At 39.5% G+C, this 20,520-nt stretch overlaps 1 protein-coding gene across 25 annotated transcripts in view; it reads left to right on the plus strand.

The window, feature by feature from the left end:
* Nucleotides 1-20,161, plus strand: part of OSBPL6 (oxysterol binding protein like 6) — a 123,484-nt gene extending 103,323 nt beyond the window's left edge. For all 25 annotated transcript variants that reach the window (XM_043577151.1, XM_043577167.1, XM_043577175.1 and 22 more), the window contains 10 exons: nt 3,175-3,262; nt 3,757-4,010; nt 4,758-4,895; nt 5,260-5,323; nt 7,363-7,441; nt 9,286-9,430; nt 12,153-12,297; nt 13,708-13,834; nt 15,030-15,152; nt 16,205-20,161. In XM_043577151.1, the coding sequence (XP_043433086.1) occupies nt 3,175-3,262; nt 3,757-4,010; nt 4,758-4,895; nt 5,260-5,323; nt 7,363-7,441; nt 9,286-9,430; nt 12,153-12,297; nt 13,708-13,834; nt 15,030-15,152; nt 16,205-16,313 (1,272 nt within the window). In that variant the 3' untranslated portion in view covers nt 16,314-20,161. The remainder of the gene's footprint in view (nt 1-3,174; nt 3,263-3,756; nt 4,011-4,757; nt 4,896-5,259; nt 5,324-7,362; nt 7,442-9,285; nt 9,431-12,152; nt 12,298-13,707; nt 13,835-15,029; nt 15,153-16,204) is intronic.
* The last annotated feature ends 359 nt before the right edge of the window (nt 20,162-20,520 follow it).

Consider the following 20,520-nt stretch of genomic DNA (forward strand, 5'->3'; position numbering starts at 1 on the left):
AGACAAAACAGCTGAATATAAGGGAAGGGAAGCAAAAATAATACAAAAACAGGGAGGGGATAAAGCATAAGAGACTCATAAATATGGAGAACAAACAGGTTACTGGAGGGCGTGTGGGAGGGGGGATGGGCTAAATGGGTAAGGGGCATTAAGGAATCTACTCCTGAAATCATTGTTGCACTATACACTAATTTGGATATAAATTAAAAAATTAAAGTAAAAAAAAATATGTGTGTGTATGTATATATGTGTATGTGTGTGTGTGTGTGTGTGTATACACACACACACACACACACACACACACATACACATATATACATACACACACACACAATGGGGTATTACTGGACAATCAAAAAGAATGAAATCTTGCCATTTGCAATAACATGGTTGGAACTAAAGTGTATTGTGCTAAGCAAAATTAGTCAGAGAAAGACAAATATCATGACTTCACTCATATGTGGAATTTAAGATACAAAACAGATGAACATAAGGGAAGGGAAGCAAAAATAATATAAAAATAGGGAGGGGGACAAAATATAAGAGACTGTTAAATACAGAGAACAAACTGAGGGTTGCTGGAGGGGTTGTGGGTGGGGGGGATGGGCTAAATGGGCAAGGGTTAAGGAGGACACTTGCTGGGATGAGCACTGGGTGTTATAGGTAGGGGATGAATCACTGGATTCTATCTCTGAAATCGTTATTGCACTATATGCTAACTAACTTGGATGTAAATTTTTAAAATTAAAAAAAAATTTTAAGGAAAAAAAAGAATGCAAATTTAAAAAAAGATAAAATGCAGAATTTAAAAAGAAATTTTTCTACATAAGGTAAATAGATACTAAAAAGGGATAGTGTTTAAGTGGGTGTAAAGAGATGGATGTTTTCGTCTGCTGCTAGTGAGAACAAATTACTACCATCTTTCCAGAGAGCAACTTGGTAACATGTGTCTAAAGCCTAAATGTGACCCATTTGATCCAGCAGTTTCACAGCTAGGAATAAATGTTAATGAAATTGCCAGACAGAATCACAGAAATATACTTACTTACAACGATGTGCATCCAAGTATTGTCAGTAATGATAAAAAGTTGGAAGCCATTTTTTTTTTAAAGTATATTCATTTTGAGAGAGTCAGAGACAGCAGGATTGCAGGAGGGGCAGAGAGACAGGGAGAGAGAAAATCCCAAGCAGGCTCCACACTGCCAGTGCAGAGCCTGACAGGGGGCTCAAACCCACAACCGTGAGATCATGACCTGAGTGGAAACCAAGAGTCAGACCCAATGGACTGGGCCACCCAGCTGCGCCAAAATTTGGAAACCATTTAAAGGTTGGCTGAGTTCCTTGTGTTATACCTGTATAATGAATTACATTGACTTTCCAAATAAAGATGAGAGGTGTATTTATTATAATGGAAATATATTCAGAACACCATAACACAGTATATAAACTGACCCCCTTGTTCAGTATCTAAAGATAAATGTATCAACATGTTTTTATAGGCATTTCGAAATTGGGGGTAATATCCAGATGTTAGAAGCGGTTTCCACTAGGTGATGGAATTATGGTTCATTTTTATATAATCTGTTTACCCTCACATAATTTCTAATTTTTACAATAAAAATGTTTTGTTATATATGCAGAAAAAAATGTAGCGTTATATCCATTTTCAAGACAGTAAGTATGTGTATCAACAGCTTTCTTTTTTTTTTTTTTAATTTTTTTTTTTAACGTTTATTTATTTTTGAGACAGAGACAGAGCTTGAACGGGGGAGAGTCAGAGAGAGAGGGAGACACAGAATCAGAAGCAGGCTCCAGGCTCTGAGCTGTCAGCACAGAGCCCGATGGGGGGCTTGAACTCACGGACCATGAGATCGTGACCTGAGCTGAAGTCGGACGCTTAACTGACCTAGCCACCCAGGCGCCCCAACAGCTTTCTTGCCTACAGTAGACACGTTGGTTATTCCCATTTCTGAGTGGCTCTATTGTCCTGCTCTGTTTTCTTACCTGATCCATTTCTAGCTCCCCGTATTAGTACATATGTTGCCCTTTAACTTTATCCCCATGCAAATTTTGGTTTCATTTTATGACATGTTTTTCTCTTATACAGAGGGGCGTAATTCTTGATTTCCCCCATCCCTGGATCTTCCTCTCTCACTCCTAAATAATCTGCCAAATTTTGTCCATTGTCATCAAATGTGGCTCTCAAGCAGCTTTACTTCCAGATCTTCACTGTGGCCGTCTGAACCTAAGCTGTCAGTTATCTCCTACGCAGATCTATGTAGTATCCTCTTAGCTGAGCTCCCAAAGGCAAAGCAGCCAGGTGTCTTCCTGAAAACTAACAGTGACTCAGTCATCCCCTTGCATGTAATAACTCTGTGGGATTTTATGGATCCCTTTATGTTGTCATGAAACGCCCTTCACAGTGGGACCCTCCTCCTGTTCATCCCACCCTCTGTCACAGCCCCTCAACTCCTGAGCATTCCTAGAATGGAATGTTTCCCTCGTGTTCCTTACCTGTGTACATTCTCCCTTCCTCCTGTGCTTCTTCCCTTTCTAAATACCTCTCCAACACCCAGTGCCAATTTTATTTCCCCTGAGCAGCCTCTCCTGACCCCTCTAGGGAGGAGTAGAAGCCCTCCTATTTTTTTGCATGTTCTTATTGTATTATGCTGAAATACGCCTGATTATGTACTGGGCTCCCGCAGCCTCTCACCCTAACTAAGGCAGGGAGCTACTTAAAGACAAAGGCTGCTTTGGGGGCACCTGGGTAGCTCAGTTGGTTAAGTGACTCTTGGTTTCTACTCAGCTCACGTCTTGTGGGTTCAAGTGCCACATCAGGCTCCACACTGACAGTGTGGAAGCCTGCTTGGAATTCTCTATCTGCCCCTCCCCTGCTCTTTCTCTCTCTCTTTCTGTCTCTCTCTCTCAAAATAAATAAATAAACATTAAAAAAAATTTTTTTAATAAAAAACAAAGGCTGCTTTCGAGCAGTGCTATATTCCGGCTGATGGCACACACTCTCGCTCAAGTGTTCATTGCATGTGGGCCAAGCCCATTTCTCCCTGTGACCCAGGCTATTTATTTGGACAACAGTTTGTTCTTAATCATTTGATTTTTTGACCTTTTGAGATGAAACAAGAATTCTGATCCTTTCTGTGTGCTTTCCCTTTTTAGGCTTCAGATGATGAGTCTTACATCAGTGATGTGAGTGATAATATATCTGAAGACAACACCAGTGTTGCAGACAACATTTCTCGGCAAAGTAGGCATCCTTTGAGCTTCCAGGTTGTTCTGTCTTCTTGCCAAGTTAGAACCCTGGTGATTCAGTGAATAATCATTTTCTCTCCTTACTAATTGTTTCTTCAGTACATTTTATGTTTGTACAATCTGCTGAGGTAAATGGTTGAAAAATCTGTTAGGTAGATGAAAAAATTTTACTTCTTGTTTAAACCAAAAGTTCGAGTCTTTCTTATTAACTCTATGTACTTTTTAAAAATTTGACTTATCTTTTCTGGACTATTATTTGAGTTTATTTAATACCTTGTTTAAAAAAAAAAACTATACGTTGACATTTTGTGCATTTATTAGCATCCCTGTGTTGAAATAATTCCATTCACTCTTGAGAGAGTATAGTGAAGGTGTAAGAAATGTATCACAATCATAATTATTTGAAAGAGTTATTTCCTTCCTAGATGTGATGAAATCAAAAAAGCGAAGTATCTTTTATTATGATTCTTGTCTTTCTCTCTCTTCCAGTCTTGAATGGGGAGCTTACAGGAGGGGCCTTCCGAAATGGACGTCGAACATGCCTGCCAGCTCCCTGTCCTGACACCAGTAACATTAACCTGTGGAATATCTTGAGGAACAACATTGGTAAAGACTTGTCTAAAGTCTCCATGCCTGTGGAGCTGAATGAGCCACTCAACACGCTGCAGCATCTCTGTGAGGAGATCGAATACAGTGAGCTTCTGGACAAGGCTTCAGAAACTGATGACCCCTATGAGCGCATGGTAATAAATAATAGAACAGCGCTTTTTAAGGATTCGTCAACCCTAGATGTGGACTAAGGCAGTATTCATTAGGATGGAATCTTTGGGTTTTGCGTAACACTCTCACCAAGCAGTTCGCATAAATTGGGCAGGGCCGTAAAGTTCCAGATACCTCTATAGAAGATATATGCTTGGTGACTTATCTTTGTCATGAGTGTTTCTGAAGTTAGGAGGTAAAGGTATCACACTCCTTTTAGGTCTGAAGCGTTACACGGCCTTGCTTTATTAGCTTTTCCTGAAAGCCAAGAGAGCCCATCTGTTCAAGAACTTGGGTCAGAAAAAATAGCCTCCTATTTGTGCTCTGCCCTGGCCTCTACTCCACATGACTGTGGAAAACCTGACTGCCCTCTGGAAAGAAAGCACCAGCAGCCACGAGCCTCTTGCACATGGCACTAAGCTATGCAAATGACATAACCTATAAACTAGGTGTCAGAACCATTGAACTCTGTGACACTCCAAAAACTGGGTGACAGGTGAATGAAGAATACTTGGCCTCAGTTGCCTGCTGTTTCCCACCCAAGTTGAGCCTCATTTTCACTCCTTTTTTACCCATGAGTTTATGAAGAGCCTGTGCAAATAATAGAGAATTAAAATGCTGCCAAATCAGCCCCCATTGACAGGGGGGTGTAAAATCTAGAGGAATGAGGGACGAACAGACCTGGAAGTAGTCTCTCCTATATTATTTTCCTTTCTTAAATGTTTTAACAGGTTCTTATTGCTGCATTTGCAGTTTCAGGATATTGCTCCACCTATTTCAGAGCAGGAAGTAAGCCATTCAACCCTGTCCTCGGGGAGACTTACGAATGCATTAGAGAGGACAAGGGATTCCGATTTTTCTCAGAACAGGTAAGCCCAACTGGACTCAGTGAGGTTTTTGTGCAGAAACTATAGGAAGACAGTTTGACGATGAAAACAGCTTTTTTGATAAACCACGGCTTTCAGTGGGGTATGATACCAGCTTCCAGAAAACTCACTTTGCTTATCTTTTAATGTATGTAACTTCTCTAGAGAGTGTTTATATAAGCATGAAGTCTTAAAGTGACCAATCCAGTATTTTACTTACACATTTTGAGAACAATTCAGTAACAGAGATGGATGAGTTGATTAGTTTTTTATTTGGGGGTAGCCTGTATATGTTGCAAAAAACTTAATCACTTATAGAAGTTTTAACACTGATGACATTGCCTTCTTTTTTGTTTTTAATTACCAGGTTAGCCACCATCCACCCATTTCTGCCTGTCACTGTGAATCCAAGAATTTTGTGTTTTGGCAAGGTTTGTATTTCAATTATAACTTCAAAATCCAATGAAACAGTTTCTGCTTTCTAAATGTACATTATGCTCAGGTTAGATTTCTGCCTTTGGAACTCGGAGAATGTTAGTAATTGGTGTGGAGTTGAGTTTGAGAAATTAGATTTCCTGGCTTTAAATATGAAACCATCTGGGAGATGAAATTGTATATGTAGGCAACAAAGCCCTAAGGACAGCAGAGCTCCATGCCCACTGTGCCAGCTCAGGGCTATCACTCTACCTCATTATGCCTCATTATCTGCCCTCTATAATATGGAGGTTCTAACTGCTGCCTTCTTGTTTTTTGAGTGTGTTCAAGATCTTAATTGTGAAAGAAGTTTCTGTGGCACATCATCTATGGCCACAGTCTATTTAGATATGTAAACATTGTGCTGATTTGTGGTCTTTAACTCACTGAGGCTCAGGGATTTGAATTGAAGTCTCTACTTAACCAGAATGTTTAATCACAATGTTACAAACTTACCTGAAATTACAAGTTTCAAAACCCCTTTTTATTTTTAAAGTTTATTTATTTTTTATTTATTTTGAGAGAGAGAGAGAGAGAGAGAGTGCATGTGCGTGAGCAGAGAGAGCGAGAGAGGGAGAACCCCAAGCAGGCTCTGCACTGTAAGCTCAGAGCCCAATGCAGGGTTCAAACTCACAAACCACTAGATCATGACCTGAGCCGAAATCAAGAGTCGGACACTTAACCGACTGAGCCCCCCAGGTACCCTTCAAAACCCCCTTAGAAAGAAAACTATATACAGTTGACCCTTGAAAACCCTGGGGTTAGGGTGCTGACCCCCACAGTCTAAATTTCGTGTTACCTTTGACTCCTCCAAAAACTTGACTACTAACAGGCTACCATTGACCAGAAGCCTTAACAATAGCATAAGCAGTCAATGAACACATATTTTGTATGTTATATGTATTATGTACTATGTTCTTATAGTAAAGTAAGCTAGAGAAAAGAAATTGTTATTAAGAAAATCATAAGGAAGAGAAAATATATTTATAGTACTGTACCCTATTGATCAAAGAAAATCTGCCTATGAGTGGACCCATGCATTTCAAACCCATGTTGCTCAAGGGTCAACTGCATATGTACGTTTAACCATTAAGTATAAATTGTTCCTTCATGTTTGGAAGGGAGCGTCATTGCTCACAGAATGCCTCTTCTCGTATGCACTTTCTCAACCCGGAAACACACAAAATGATAGAGTACTATGACTGTATTTGATTGCAAAATGAGAAAATAAGTCATTTCTTGGTCATAACAAAGAGTCAGAAATTTTGTGGAAACCACACTAAGCTCCCTTACTTACAGTCCATCAAAATGGGGCCAAGTGGTTATTACAAATGCACAGGCAAACCTGAGTGTCCCCCAGTAACACATAAAGCCATCATGTGAGATAAACATCATATGAGCCCTGGGCCATATCTTAACAACCAGCATAGGAACATGTTCCTTAGGTTAATTTCATTTTCTCATAAATCTTACTTTCTCTATTAGAGATTTTCTTTTTTTACTATTTTCCCAAATCATATAACTTTTCAAATCAATATGTAAATAAATCCATGGTATTGCCATACTGCAATTATTTTTATTGTACATCTTATTTTTAACATGTATGTTAACTATTTCCACCATTTAGTTAAAACTTACAACAACATTTATCTAGACATTAAAGCACAGTAGAGTCTATGTGTATATGTGTACATGAATATTCATATACACATGTGTATACACATACTGTTCTGAGTTTTTCCCACTTGTATTAGTTGAAACAGATAAGGAACATGTGTCATGGAGAAACATAGACAGTAGAGTTTTTTGGTTCACAGTTAATCTTTTCACCGTGGGCCATCCCCAGGTACTTGATATGTTAAATCACAATGTAGAATCAATTGTGATTGCAAAAGTTCTTTGTGGAACATAGACTGTGATACACATGTTAGGTTTTTATAGAATAAATGATTACATATGGAATATATATTTCCTCTCCTCTGCCTGTGTTGTTTAGATATCAGATGGAAAAACAAGTTCTGGGGGAAGTCGATGGAAATTCTGCCTGTTGGAACACTGAACGTCATGCTTCCCAGGTAGGTTGCTCTCATCTTCCTTTTGGTCTCTTACCTGCTTTTCTAAATCAGAAATGGGCCTTTGAAACTCTAGAAGGTGCCAACAGTCCATTTCTATGTATGCCCAAAGCTTCTGTTAACATCTCCAAAGTTTTGAGAATGGATCCCCCCACCAAAAGCAAATGAGGACTTTAGCATCTGTATCAAAGCTCCCTACTTCTCTCTGCTCATCCTCTGTTCATCAAGTCAATACCAGCCACCTACCTGTCCCAGTCACCATGTTAGTTTGCATTTTACATCAGAGGTTCTTTTTAGCCACTTTTTTTCTATATAATATATGTTTTCACTTTTGAATTCACCTTAGATCCAGGGACTATTTCTAATGTCTAAGTTATTGAGGAAGAGTGATGGAATTCTTTTATGGTATTTTTCTAGAGGATATAGCCTATAAATTTTTTAAATTAATTGAAGTTTTCATTGAGGCCAAAAGCTTGATTGTTGTTTTGTTTCTTTCTTCATTTGGTTGGTGGTGTTTTGTTTTGTTTTGTTTTTTGCTTATTTAGTGACAGAATTTGCTGGTGGATGGGATATGAAAGAAGGTGGGGAACGGGAAGAATTCCCAGAACCACAAAATAGACTTTATTTGCAAATTCATGAGAAGAGTTTTCCCTCTGTATACACCATGGTGTATATAGGGTCTACATGATACCAACTCATAAGTCTTCTTAGAAACTTAGAAGTGTTTTATTTTATTTTGAAAAATAGATAAATTTTATTAGCCTGGGTGGCTCAGTTGGTTGAGCATCCGACTTCGGCTCAGGTCATGATCTCGTGGTTTGTGGGTTTGAGCCCTACCTCGGGCTCTGTGCTGACAGCTCAGAGCCTGGAACCTGCTTTGAATTCTGTGTCCCCTTCTCTCTCTGCCCCTCCCCTGCTCGCTCTCTGTCTCTCTCTCTCTCTCAAAATAATAAATAAACGTTAAAAAAATTAAAGAAGAAAATATAGATAATGTGTAAACTTAAAGGCAATCTGAAGCTATGTCATCTCATTCCTTGGCAGAAACTCTGTCCCAGAATTTGCATTAGGTACGTGCTGTGATCATTAGCCTTTTCTCAAAGAATTATTCACATCTTTGGTCTTAACTCAGAGTATGAAACAATGTGCTGAGGATAATCTTACTTAAAATCCCATCCTACCATGCCTATCTCCTCCTTAAGATCCTTCCACAGTGGCTCATTACCTGCACTGTGAATCCAGCCAGACTCACTGGGACATCACTGAAGGCTTTCCCTGCTCCACCCCATCCACCTTGCCAGTCTTGCCACCCACCATACCCGCTCATGTGTGGTACACCACTGGCAGGCCCCCAGATGCACCATGCTATTCTGATCTCTGTGGCTTTGTCAGTGCCTTTCCCAGCCTGCAGCACCCTCCTTTCCACCCTCTAAGCTTAGACTGAACCCAGCCTTCTCTAACAAATCTTCCTTGATACTTACCGCACGTTCCAGGCAGATATAAGGACTCTCCTTTCTCTGTTCTCATGCTACTTCCTCATCATATTTTATTGTAAGTATTTGTTTCCATGTCCATCTACCTCTACCATACTGTTGGCTCCAAGAGAGCAAGACACAGGTCCTATTCAACTTGGTAGCTTTAGCACCTGGCCTACAGGAAGCACTGAAATGTTCCTTAAGTGAATAAGTCATATCATAAATATCCTTGACTACATAGAAATGTTCAACAAAGAAATGAGAGGGAAAAGGAAGGAAGAGAGAGCTTTGGCCAAAGAATATTCTCAGTAGTAGAAACACTCATAAATATTTGTAACCTTTATTGTTTTTAATCAATGTTGTATTCTTCCCTAGGTATGGAGATTGCTATGTATGGAATAAAGTCACCACATGTATACATAATATTCTCAGTGGGAGGAGGTGGATAGAGCATTATGGAGAAGTAACCATTAGAAATACCAAAAGCAGTGTTTGCATTTGCAAACTCACATTTGTTAAGGTAAATAATATCACACAACAGTCAAGAAAAAAACAAACAATATAAAGTGCTTTGTAAAGGAGAAATAAAACAGTTACCTTAAACAGCAGCAAGTGAATCTCTCCTGTACCATTGATCCTTATGGGCATTTTAGATAAGAAAGCAGAACCTACTGGTAGAGTTACACAAGGCATCTAGACTTCTGACTGTGTGGAGGTCAAAAAAGGCACCATCTCAAGACAGAAGAAATACCCTTTCCAAAGAATTTTCTTTTTAAGCAGCCAGTCAGCACCCATTAGGTAAAATTCCAGAAAACACTTCTTGCCTATAGCGAGTCCTCTGGTTTCTATTTCTATTCCTGCTTGATTGCAACACAGTCAAGTGATCTTATTTTAGGGAGCTAATTATAATGCATTTGTCATTTTCTGAGGATGCGTGTGGATGATAGCTTCCAGTCACCACAAGCTTATCCAACTCTGCCACTATTATAATCCAAATACATTCAAGAAAAAACATCACCTTTATTAACAGGAAAAGATTCCTGGGATAGAAATGCTTACACAATATCATTTTCCCTTAGTGTCTGTGGTCCTAAGAGGAACACACAGTATTGCCCTCTTATTAGGCATGCTACAGAACTCATCATGGTACAGAGATCCCACCAGCCCCTTTATCTGTTCTACTCCTGATCTCATTCTGTCGAGGCAAAAGCGGGTAACATATTCAAGTCTTAACACTCAAAAATGTTCTCTTAGTAAAATCCTTTGAAGCCATTTGGAAGGTCATATTATTAATTGAAGGTCTTTATTTTTACTCAAGATGTTTTTTGTGTTTTCCTTTTTTCCTTGGAAAAAAAGCTACTCATTAGGTGGCTCAGAACTGAAAAGCCAGGATCATTAGTTGGCTCTGGTTGGGTGGCGACAGTAAATGTATGCAGTTAGTTTTGTGGGCCACAAGAAGCTTCGATTTAGGCCTGCCCCTAATATTTCCAGAGCTCAGAGCAAGAGTACAAATGGGGGCCCCAATTCCATATGTGTAAATATTTAAAATTTGTAGACCAAACCTACAGTCTGTCAAATAGCTTACATTCTGTTCTTTGACCTTGACAAATACGCCTTTTATAACAAAACCCCCAAGGCCAGATTGGACCCTTTAGAACTGTGAGCTGGAAACCTGGCAGCACAGGAGAACCAGACCCGATGGATGGCCTTCCCACTTTCCCCCCTCCTGCAGCTGGCTCTGTCCTGCCCCACAGGGGCCTTGCCCACACATGTGAAGGCAGTCCAGCTGCATGTCTGAGCTCTGTCCACACTCGCCTCAAACACCACTGGCCACCCCTCAGGCCTAAATTCACACACTGGTGGTGGATGGTCTGCCCTTTGGATGGATGAATCCAAAGGAAAGGCCAGTGCGGACTGTGGAATAAGCTTAGAGTTGTTGGGAGGGGGAATTCTAGCACCTGATCTAGAAGGGGGCCATGGGATCCAGATGGGTAAATTCCCACAGACTTCTAGTCTCCCGGGGAGAAGTATGGCTGGAAGAAGGCCAGACCAGGGTTTTCCTGATGAAATTTAGCTATTTGTGCACACTATAAAGATTATTTCACAAATGACTTCTGCAGCATCGCCCATTGAAACTCATTAAAATCCATGAGCAAAGGAAAAATTTGAGATAGGAGGATCTAAGGTAGAAATTACTAACCTGTAAATTAATTTTAGGTTATTAGGATAGAAACAGAGTCTTTTCTGCCCTAGCATAGAGATTATCCCTTTCTTTAAAGAATGAAATCCTGCCTTTTGCAACAACGTGGGTGGAACTGGGGAGGATTATGCTAGGTGAAATAAGTCAGTCAGAGAAAGACAGATACCATATGTTTTCACTCATATGTGGAACTTGAGAAACATAACAGAAGATCATGGGGGAAGTAAAGGGGAAAAAATAGTTTCAAACAGAGAGGGAGGGAAGCAAATCATAAGAGACTCTTAAATAGAACAAACTGAGGGTTTATAGGGGGCGGTGAGGGACAGGGGAAAATGGGTGATGGGCATTGAGGAGGGCACTTGTTGGGATGAGCCCTGGGTGTTGTAAGGGATGAATCATGGGAATCTACCCCCAAAACCAAGAGCACACCATATACACTGATGTTAGCTAACTTGACAATAAACTGTATATGTATTAAAAAAAAAAAAAAGATGGGTAGGGGGTGGATGGAAGAAACAGGTGATGGGTATTAAAGAGGGCACTTGTGATGAGGGCTAGGTGTTGTATATGTTGAATCACTAAATTGTACACCTGAAACGAATATTACATATAGGTTAGCTAACTGGAATTTAATTAAAAACATAATTAAAAATTAGAAAATAATAATAAACTCATATCCCCACATCACACCACATACAACTAATTTGAGATCGATTATAATCTCAATGGTGAGTGGCAAGTCCATAAAGTTCATAAAAACTAAAAAAAAAGACTATCCCCATAGCTTGGAAGTAATCAAGATAATGTACTAGCCATACAGGTAAAAACTGATTACTCAAATTTCATTTAAAAAATTTAAAAAAATAAAGTTAAGCCAACTAACACTTAGAAAGCCAAACTTTCATATAAAACATTTTGAGGTAGATTTCTGGAAGTGATTTGAATGAGTAACTTCAAAGTTAAGAAAATTTTCCTTATGGAAATTATAGGGATTGGTGTTATTAAAGAGATTGGATGTTTTAATTGAGTTTGGTTTTTCCAGGTGAATTATTGGAATTCTAATGTGAATGAAGTCCAGGGGGTTGTAATGGATCAGGAGGGGAAGGTGGTGCACCGGCTATTTGGGAAGTGGCATGAAGGGCTCTTCTGTGGCGTGGCCCCTTCTGCCAAGTGCATCTGGAGACCAGGTGAGAGGGGTATGGGTGTCTTGCCTTAGGAGGGCACCTTGGGAATGTCATATCTCATGAAGTTCCCCTCATGTTTGTTTTCTTTAATAGTGAGATTAAAAACATAGATTCTTGGTGGGCCTGGGTGGCTCAGTCAGTTAAGCGTCTGGCTCTTGGATTCGGCTCAGGTCATGATCTCACCATATGTGGGATCGAGCCCTGTGTCAGGCTCTGCACTGACAGCTCAGAGCCTGCCTGGGATTCTCTTTTTCCCTCTCTCTGTCTCTGCCCCTCCCCCATGCTCGATCGCTCTCTAAAAACATAAACAAACAAACCGTAAAGAAAACCGTAGATGCTTAAGACAAGTATAGTTATATATTTTTACCTAACATATAAATTAGGTAAATCCCAACATTTGATAATAAGGAATTATAAAATTTAAGCCAAATCAGACGTGTGGTCAGAGATTAGGCTTCATGTAAAGCCATTTTAAATGTAATGCCCACATTCAAAAGCTAGGTGTATTTATTAAAGAATTCAGATAATTGAACTGTACAAACTAAAATCCTTATTTATTCTCTGTTCTAATAAAACAAGGGAAAGCCTGCAAACATCTATAATCCACAAATTCAATAACTTAACCAGAGTAAGTGATCTCACTTGAGCAGCAAAAAGCTGCATTATGTTGACATTTAACAAAAAGACATCAAGAGAGTTCTGGTAATACACTAGCAATACTTGAATATCAAGTGTAAATGGAATAAGTGTCCACCTGACATTTATTTTCACTGGAATTTTGTCAGTTACTCCTAACTTTAAAATTAGTTGTTGGTTTTCTAAGAAGCCCCAATGAGTATTTAAATTTCCTGTTAGTAGAGTGGTCAGTTCATTCAATCAGCTGCTATTTATTGAGTAGTGACTATGCATCAAACTTTACTCTAAGGGCTTGGAATACATCAATGAGCAAAGCAGACAAAGATCCTGACTTTGAGTTTAGTTAAAAAGTGCCAATAAATATTAACGTAGACCTGTGCCTTTTTCTTTTTCCAAAAGGAAGTAAATTGTCAAGTGTTTCTCATGAAGTCTTAATGTTCATAGTTAATCACCCTGGCATTTAGTTACCCAATTGAATATTTGGGGGAGAAATCATGGCATAGTTTAGCTAGTGAAGACTATTATATGTACATAGTTTTATGTTAAAGACTGTATTTTATTAAATATATGAATCTACCAGTTCTGATAATTAACAAAATGTTTCCTATCTAGCAAAATAGAGCCAGGTTAATGCACTTAAGAAAAATCTTAATCTGATATTTATGACTATAAATTTAGTATTAGTGTGGGTATTAATTAAGCACCTGGGTTAAGAAGTCAGCTTCTGCAAGCTTCTTCCTCTTTGCCACTCACAGTGGTTTATTGGCACCGTTCCAGGTTCCATGCCAACCAACTATGAACTCTACTATGGTTTCACAAGGTTTGCTATTGAGCTCAATGAGTTAGATCCTGTGCTGAAAGATCTCCTTCCACCAACAGACGCCCGATTCCGGCCAGATCAGAGGTGAGCATGGCATTGATATTTGAAATGGACACTAGATCATGGCACGGTGGCACTATAGATGTCATCAAGGCTTATTTTCACCACTATCTTTTATTAATTGAATCATTCACTCATTCCCTCATCGCCCTGCAAGAGTTGAGTCTTCTACCCTAGCTAGCATGATATTCATGGGTGATCATAACAGATACTTAGCACAACAAAAAGGTTCCCAAAGAAGATAACACAGTTTTTAACAAAAGGTTTCCGCCCCCAGCCCCCAAGACACCAAAAGTATGCAAATTCACGAACTCTGTCTCCACTAAAACCTCCTCCAGTGTTTTTACCTTTGTTTCTACTACTCTTTAACATGGAGTATGTTTTCACCTGAGGAATAAGAAGATAAGCTACAGAAATGCTTTGAGTCAAAGCCTCGTGTTTACCCAGCATGGTTTTGACCCCACAGGGTATGAGATGTACTCAAAATACAGTACCCAGTATTGAATGTCCTACTATTCAATTCTCTTCTATTCCGCCCCCCTCTCTAGAACATGAAGTCTCACTGTTTGACATTCACACTCATCAACACACTTTCCGTGTGCATCATATTGAAGTTTGCTTCATTTTGAAATTTAAATACAGGTTTTGTAAATTGCCATTGGGTCTGCTTTTTCTTTTCGATTCTAGTCCAATATTCCCTCACTTATGACTCCTTTCCTTTCTGTGGCCTTTTGTAATTTCCTCTACTATTATCTTTTCTTTTTTCATCAGTTTTACTCTCATCAATAAGACAGGGACACTCCTTCCCTCTCACTCTGCTCTAAAAGTAGATGGAGAGCAGCCAGCTACCATCCTTCCTGTGGGCTTTAGCACGTGTTTTTTGGATAATATGGAGAAAGAGTACATCTGGTACTTCATGTTGTCCTAAGCCTGAGAGAGCACAGAAAAGTCTTCAAGGCCAAACTACTCACCTTTCACTCCTAGCTTTACATTGCCGTATGCGATAATTCAGTTGGCATCCACAACAAGTAATGTTAATTGGTGGGCGGTCAGACAGAGGTAGTGTGGCCTGGGGCAGGAGCCAGGGGACATTACCAGAGTATGACTGTTCACCATGTGATATCCTCAGCAGCCAGAAGGTAATCTTATACAAAATGACACTTTTTTTTTTCTCAGAAAAGAGGATAAAATATTAAAGAGATAACTGTGTTCTGCTTAGGTTTTTGGAAGAAGGAAATTTAGAAGCTGCGGCAGCAGAGAAGCAAAGAGTAGAGGAGCTGCAGAGATCACGCAGGCGCTACATGGAAGAAAACAACCTTGAACATATACCAAAATTTTTTAAGTAAGTCGGTTCATTCCCCAACAGGTGCACACTTTGCAAAGGATTGCCACAAGCAGTGAGAAACTCCAGGTGAAAAAAAGAAAGTGAGAGATAGTTTAATGTCCAGGGAACTTCAGATTAAACTGATTTTGGTCACTTTGGTTTCGGTAGTGAAAATGTTGAGCCAGATTTTGCACTTGTGAACAGTTTGGAACCATAAAAATAAATTCTCCTCAACAGCTCTTTTCTTTTCGTGGGCAGCAAAAAGGTTGAGAGTCTTGTACAAAAATGTTGTTTGTCCTTCAACTACACCATTTGGAATGGTGGAACCTTGCTTCCCACCCCCTCACTCAGGGCCACGATGGGACCCCCACTGCCCTCAAGGGCATCCTGGCTTCATTAGTATTTCATTTTATTTCTATCATACGGGGCTTATGTCATTCAGATTTGGCCTTTCTATGGTGTGTTCATGGGTGATTATTACAGGATTATTTGCAGGATCATGTAGACATCACACAGAGTAAGCTATATTTTCCAAATCCGTCTGTGGTCCTCCAGAGCCAGGCCGTTATCAGCCCAGAATAAGCTCATATGCTTTCAAGGCACCATCTTGTGACTGTTCTGGGGAGGAATGCAGCCGTGCCCTTTACGTGTCGAAGGTGCACTCTGGGCGTGAGCCTTGCAGAGGCTCACGGAGCTACTGTGGTTGTATAATTTTCCCCACAAGTGAAGCACAGACTGTTCTTGTGTGGGACCTGAAGCTCTTAGTACAGTACCTGCATGTGCTTTTTTGGGCACTGTTCACTTTCTAGCCTTGCCTGGAAGTGATTTATTCGTGCCCTTAACCCCTCTCCCCAGGACCCCATCCACTTCCATTTCAACCAAACAAGAGGAACAAATATAAATGAGTTTCTTTTTGGTCAAAAATAGTCAAGCCATCAATAAGCAGATAGGAAACTAACTGGATCACAAAGTACCACTTATACATACACATCTCATCTACGGGAGAGGGTCCAATTACCAGGTCATCTTGATGTGATTGGAGTCTAATGTTGGTTTTTGTATTTCCACAGAAAAGTTATTGATGCCAATCAAAGAGAAGCCTGGGTTTCTAATGATACCTACTGGGAGCTGCGAAAGGACCCTGGGTTTAGCAAAGTAGACAGTCCTGTTCTTTGGTAAACTGGGAATGTAGAGCTAGCCAACATATCACGCTCTGAATGAATAAATAACTATGCACAATTATGTTTCCTAGAGCTCCGCGTGGTTTCTGGGTCGACTGAAAACCGACCATTTGCTTTTCTATTCATCTTTATAATGGACTTTCAGAAGTGCATTAGACAAGGCCCCTAACCACTTTTGGATCCTTTCTGTTTTGCTGCAACCATATCCCTTAAAAAACATCCACGCCCTCCTTGAAAAGCAGAAAAAAGGAGCAGAATATAAAATCCAAAGTCTGAAGTGTCTGTGAAGAAAACAAACTGTAACTGGTGCTTAAAGCTGATCCAGAGAGTTAAAAGCAACGTGACGTCTAAACCACGCATTTGGTCCTTTGTCTGGAAGCACCATCCCGTCCTCAGAGAAGCTCCCGGGCCATGGCAGCTGGTCAGCTCAGACTTCGAGTGTGTCTATTTGATGTGGTGTACTTGTGCTGACCTTGTCAAAAAAGATGTGATACTTCTCAGAACCTGTTCCATCTGTACGCCATTGTTCATGCCTTAAGAAATGCAAAGATGTACAATAAATCATTTTTTAAATGTGTGCTCCTAGGTTTATGTGAAGGACAGCTCTTTTGAATCATGGCATGATTCACTTTCTGGGATCAGAACAATTAGGAGACTAACACGTGGATTTTTGCAAAGTAAACGACACATGCTTTACTTTGATCTGTCGGCTACTGTATCATATATCCGAAGGGCAAGAAGGAAAAGGTGTGCTCAGTAGATCTCTGTATTCACATTGCTCGTCAAGTTCCTGTCCTGCCACCCGATAATAAACCCTCTTCGACCTAACCTCACAGTGTGCCCTGTTATTTGGCAATATCTGTATTTGATTTGAACACTTGGCATCAGTGTTAAAACCCTAGAAGGAAATAACAAAAAGCATGTGGAATTTTGTGTGGGCTTAGGAGTTACTGTAAACATAAACTGTTTCTGAGTGGAGCACAATGTAACCCCCATGTCGGGCTTGTGCCCAGCCCATTGGCACCGAGTGGAAACCTGCTGGGAACAGAAGCAAGAATACTAGGGGCTTAGTTGCATTGTTTCAATGAGTTCTATGCAAAATCATACTTTATATTTTCATCCAGTGATTCTGTGTAATACATAATGACATATTAGGCATCTATCTTGCCTTTGGCAGAGATAGAAAACAAGCTCAAGAGTTTATCCATCCCAACAAGAGGGCGGGGGAGGGAGGAGGGAGGGGCAGAAATTCGCTTTGCATACTTCAGGATTTGGGTTTTTTCCAGTATTCAGAGGCTTTTGTAAGAAACTTGCATCAGTGTTCCTGAGTTTCTGCACGTAGATGACTATATAAATGCCTGTATGTTTAAAAAAAAAATCTCTTTAGAGATCTTCCTAGAGAATTATAAAATTACATATATTTTATTCTTAGAGTCTTACCATCGGATTTTAAGTGTTACTTTAAACTCTGATAACAAGGTTATTGACATTTTACATTTTGTTATGAGGTATTGATTGTAGTGTTCTTTCTCCTCAGCAGAGCATTCTCCATAATCCACTCTCAAACCAGAACTGCCACGGAGAGCAGAAGGAAACACTCTGGAGTCTCCACTAGGTGGAGCCGTGTTTTAGTTCTGAAATCCCTCCTTCCATCTGAGTGCCTGTATCCTGTGTACCCTATGGTTTTAAGTGAAATTTCCTTCTCAAGGGCGCCTGGGTGGCTCAGCTGGTTATGAGCCAGGTCATACTTCGGCTCAGGTCATGATCTCGCGGTCCATGAGTTCGAACCCCATGTAGGGCTCTATGCTGACAGCTCAGAACCTGGAGCCTGCTTCAGTTTCTATTTCCCTTTCTCTGCCCCTCCCCAACTTGTGCGCATGCGCGCTCTCTCTCTCTCTCAAAAAATAAATAAACCTAAAAAGTGTAATTTCCTTCTCAAGTAAACTCCCTAATCCATCACCAGATGTATGCATCCCACTGAAGCAACACCCTCCCTAGGATTCTCAATGCCTTTCATTCCCATTTTAAATCTATAGGTGGCTTGCGTCGAGATAGTAAAATTGTTCCCTTGTTATTGATTCTTTTGCTACGCATTCATCTTGACGTCTTTTTATCAACATCCCGAGCTACATGCCTTTCATTTTAATTAAAACGTAATTAGAATTCGGTTGTCTTTCCCATAGGAGTCTGTTCACCCACAGTTGGTAAAGCTTTAAATACCATTTAAAGTGGTTCTGGTCTGTACTTACTAGCACTTTCCTGAATAGTCTCAAAATATTTAGGCTAAAAATAAGAAGAGAATTCTGCAAAGCAAATACACTGCAAGTAGAGAAGTAGGAAGATGAGGTGTGACTGTGGATGTATCCGTTCACGCAGCTGCAAGAGGACTCAGGACCCACCAGGGAAGTGACTGCTGTAACCTAGCATTCAGGCTGTAACTGAGAAGAAGAACCACCAGAGAGGACCTTCACTAGATAATAAGTTCAGGCTACAAATCAGATAGGTAAATGTTCATCAGAGCTAACCTGAAAAGCACTACAATGTATAATAACACCTTGCATTGAGAATCTCTTTGGAGATTCAGATATCCTTAAACTCCCAATTCAAGTGATCAATTCAATTTCAGTTAATATTCCTGTAATGCCTCATTCACAAATCTCCCTATTAAATGTTCATGCTGATGTAATGGCCTCACTCCCTCCGCCCCCACTTTTTTTTTTTTTTTTTTTTTTTACTTTTTACTAATACTGTGGTTTTAGAATTGTGAGATACATTCAGTCTGGAATTTTCATCTGCATAATTTGGGGCTTTTGAGACTAGTTTAAAATGCAAAAGGAGAGAATAAATATTAGATCATTCCTGATGTAACCTGACTTATTTCTTAGAATTTTATATAAGCCTTTTGTGTTTCAAGGGTACTTTTCTTATTTGTTTTTCCCTAAAACAATCTAAAATAGAGGAAGACTTAATATATCTTTATACCTCCCCTGCGATTTATTCATAAGCTTCTTCATCTTTTTGAGCTGGTCATTAAGGAAAGCAATAATAAGTGATGATGGTCCTGTGGATGCGGCTTGACTGAACAGATCAATGGCACACGCCAGCACTCAGAGGCCGACTAGAAACTAATTATTTTGCTCCCATATGCTGCCACCCAGGGTGCAAATTTACTCTCAGATTTTGCTGTTATTGTTTTTTTTTTTAATTAAGTCATTGTTTTTCATGGGTTACTTAAAAATACCGCATAATTTCCAGGCAGTTGTAAAAATAAAACTCACTTAAGATACCTTTTAATATTACCTATTAATTCATATGTGACATAAAAACTACCAAATCTATTTTCTGAGTAAGAGGTACCAAGGGGTCATCAATACACAGGATGCCTGGTTGTTGATTTTCCAAACCTTTTGTTCCTCTTCATTATTCTGGTCCCCGTGCCTTTCAGCAGTCCCACTAATCAATCATTAGCTCCTGCCCCAAAGAGCACTTGGAGGGCAGGGGTTAAAGAAGAAACTGATCAACGGTTTGCTTAGTTCTGGTTACAGCTGTGGCTGGAGATGACTTTATAATACTAATCTAATGTAAAAATTTGTTATTACAGAAATTAATTATCCATCTTGTCTAATCTTGTTCCCTATCATCCTAGATAATGAAGTGTTTGTGGGAGTAGAGCTCCTCACACACCAGAGAGTGTAATAAATGTTTGCACTTGGCTCAAGTTGTTATATAATGAATGTGGCACAGTAAATAGAGTTTGTGTACAAAATACTAGTTTATTTCTATGGGAGACATTCTGTTCAGGATATATATATATATAATGTATCTAATTAAACAATTATGAATCTATTTTGTGCTCTAGAAATGTTCTTTTGGGGGGAAGATGGAAAAAATGTAATTGGAGCTAAGATTAAGCTAAGTTTTGTTGGGGGTTGTTTTCACGACTTCCCAGTCATGTAGAAATACTGCTTATCAAAACAGGATTAAATCCTATAAGTTTTAACTGAATTTATTTTGTAAAGTTGATACATTTAAATTGTACATTGCATGAATCATTCTGTTAAACCTGACTTTGTTTAGCTTTAATACATAACTGAGAACATACCTTGCATACTCATGTGAGAACATACCTATGTGACTGAATCGTAAGACCTTTCTTGCAGCCTTTGCTATTAGAGAAAATGGTAAATTGTTTAAGGGGTTAGTTT

This window comes from Prionailurus bengalensis, chromosome C1, assembly GCF_016509475.1.
Source record: "Prionailurus bengalensis isolate Pbe53 chromosome C1, Fcat_Pben_1.1_paternal_pri, whole genome shotgun sequence".
Classification (NCBI taxonomy): Eukaryota; Metazoa; Chordata; class Mammalia; order Carnivora; family Felidae; genus Prionailurus; species Prionailurus bengalensis.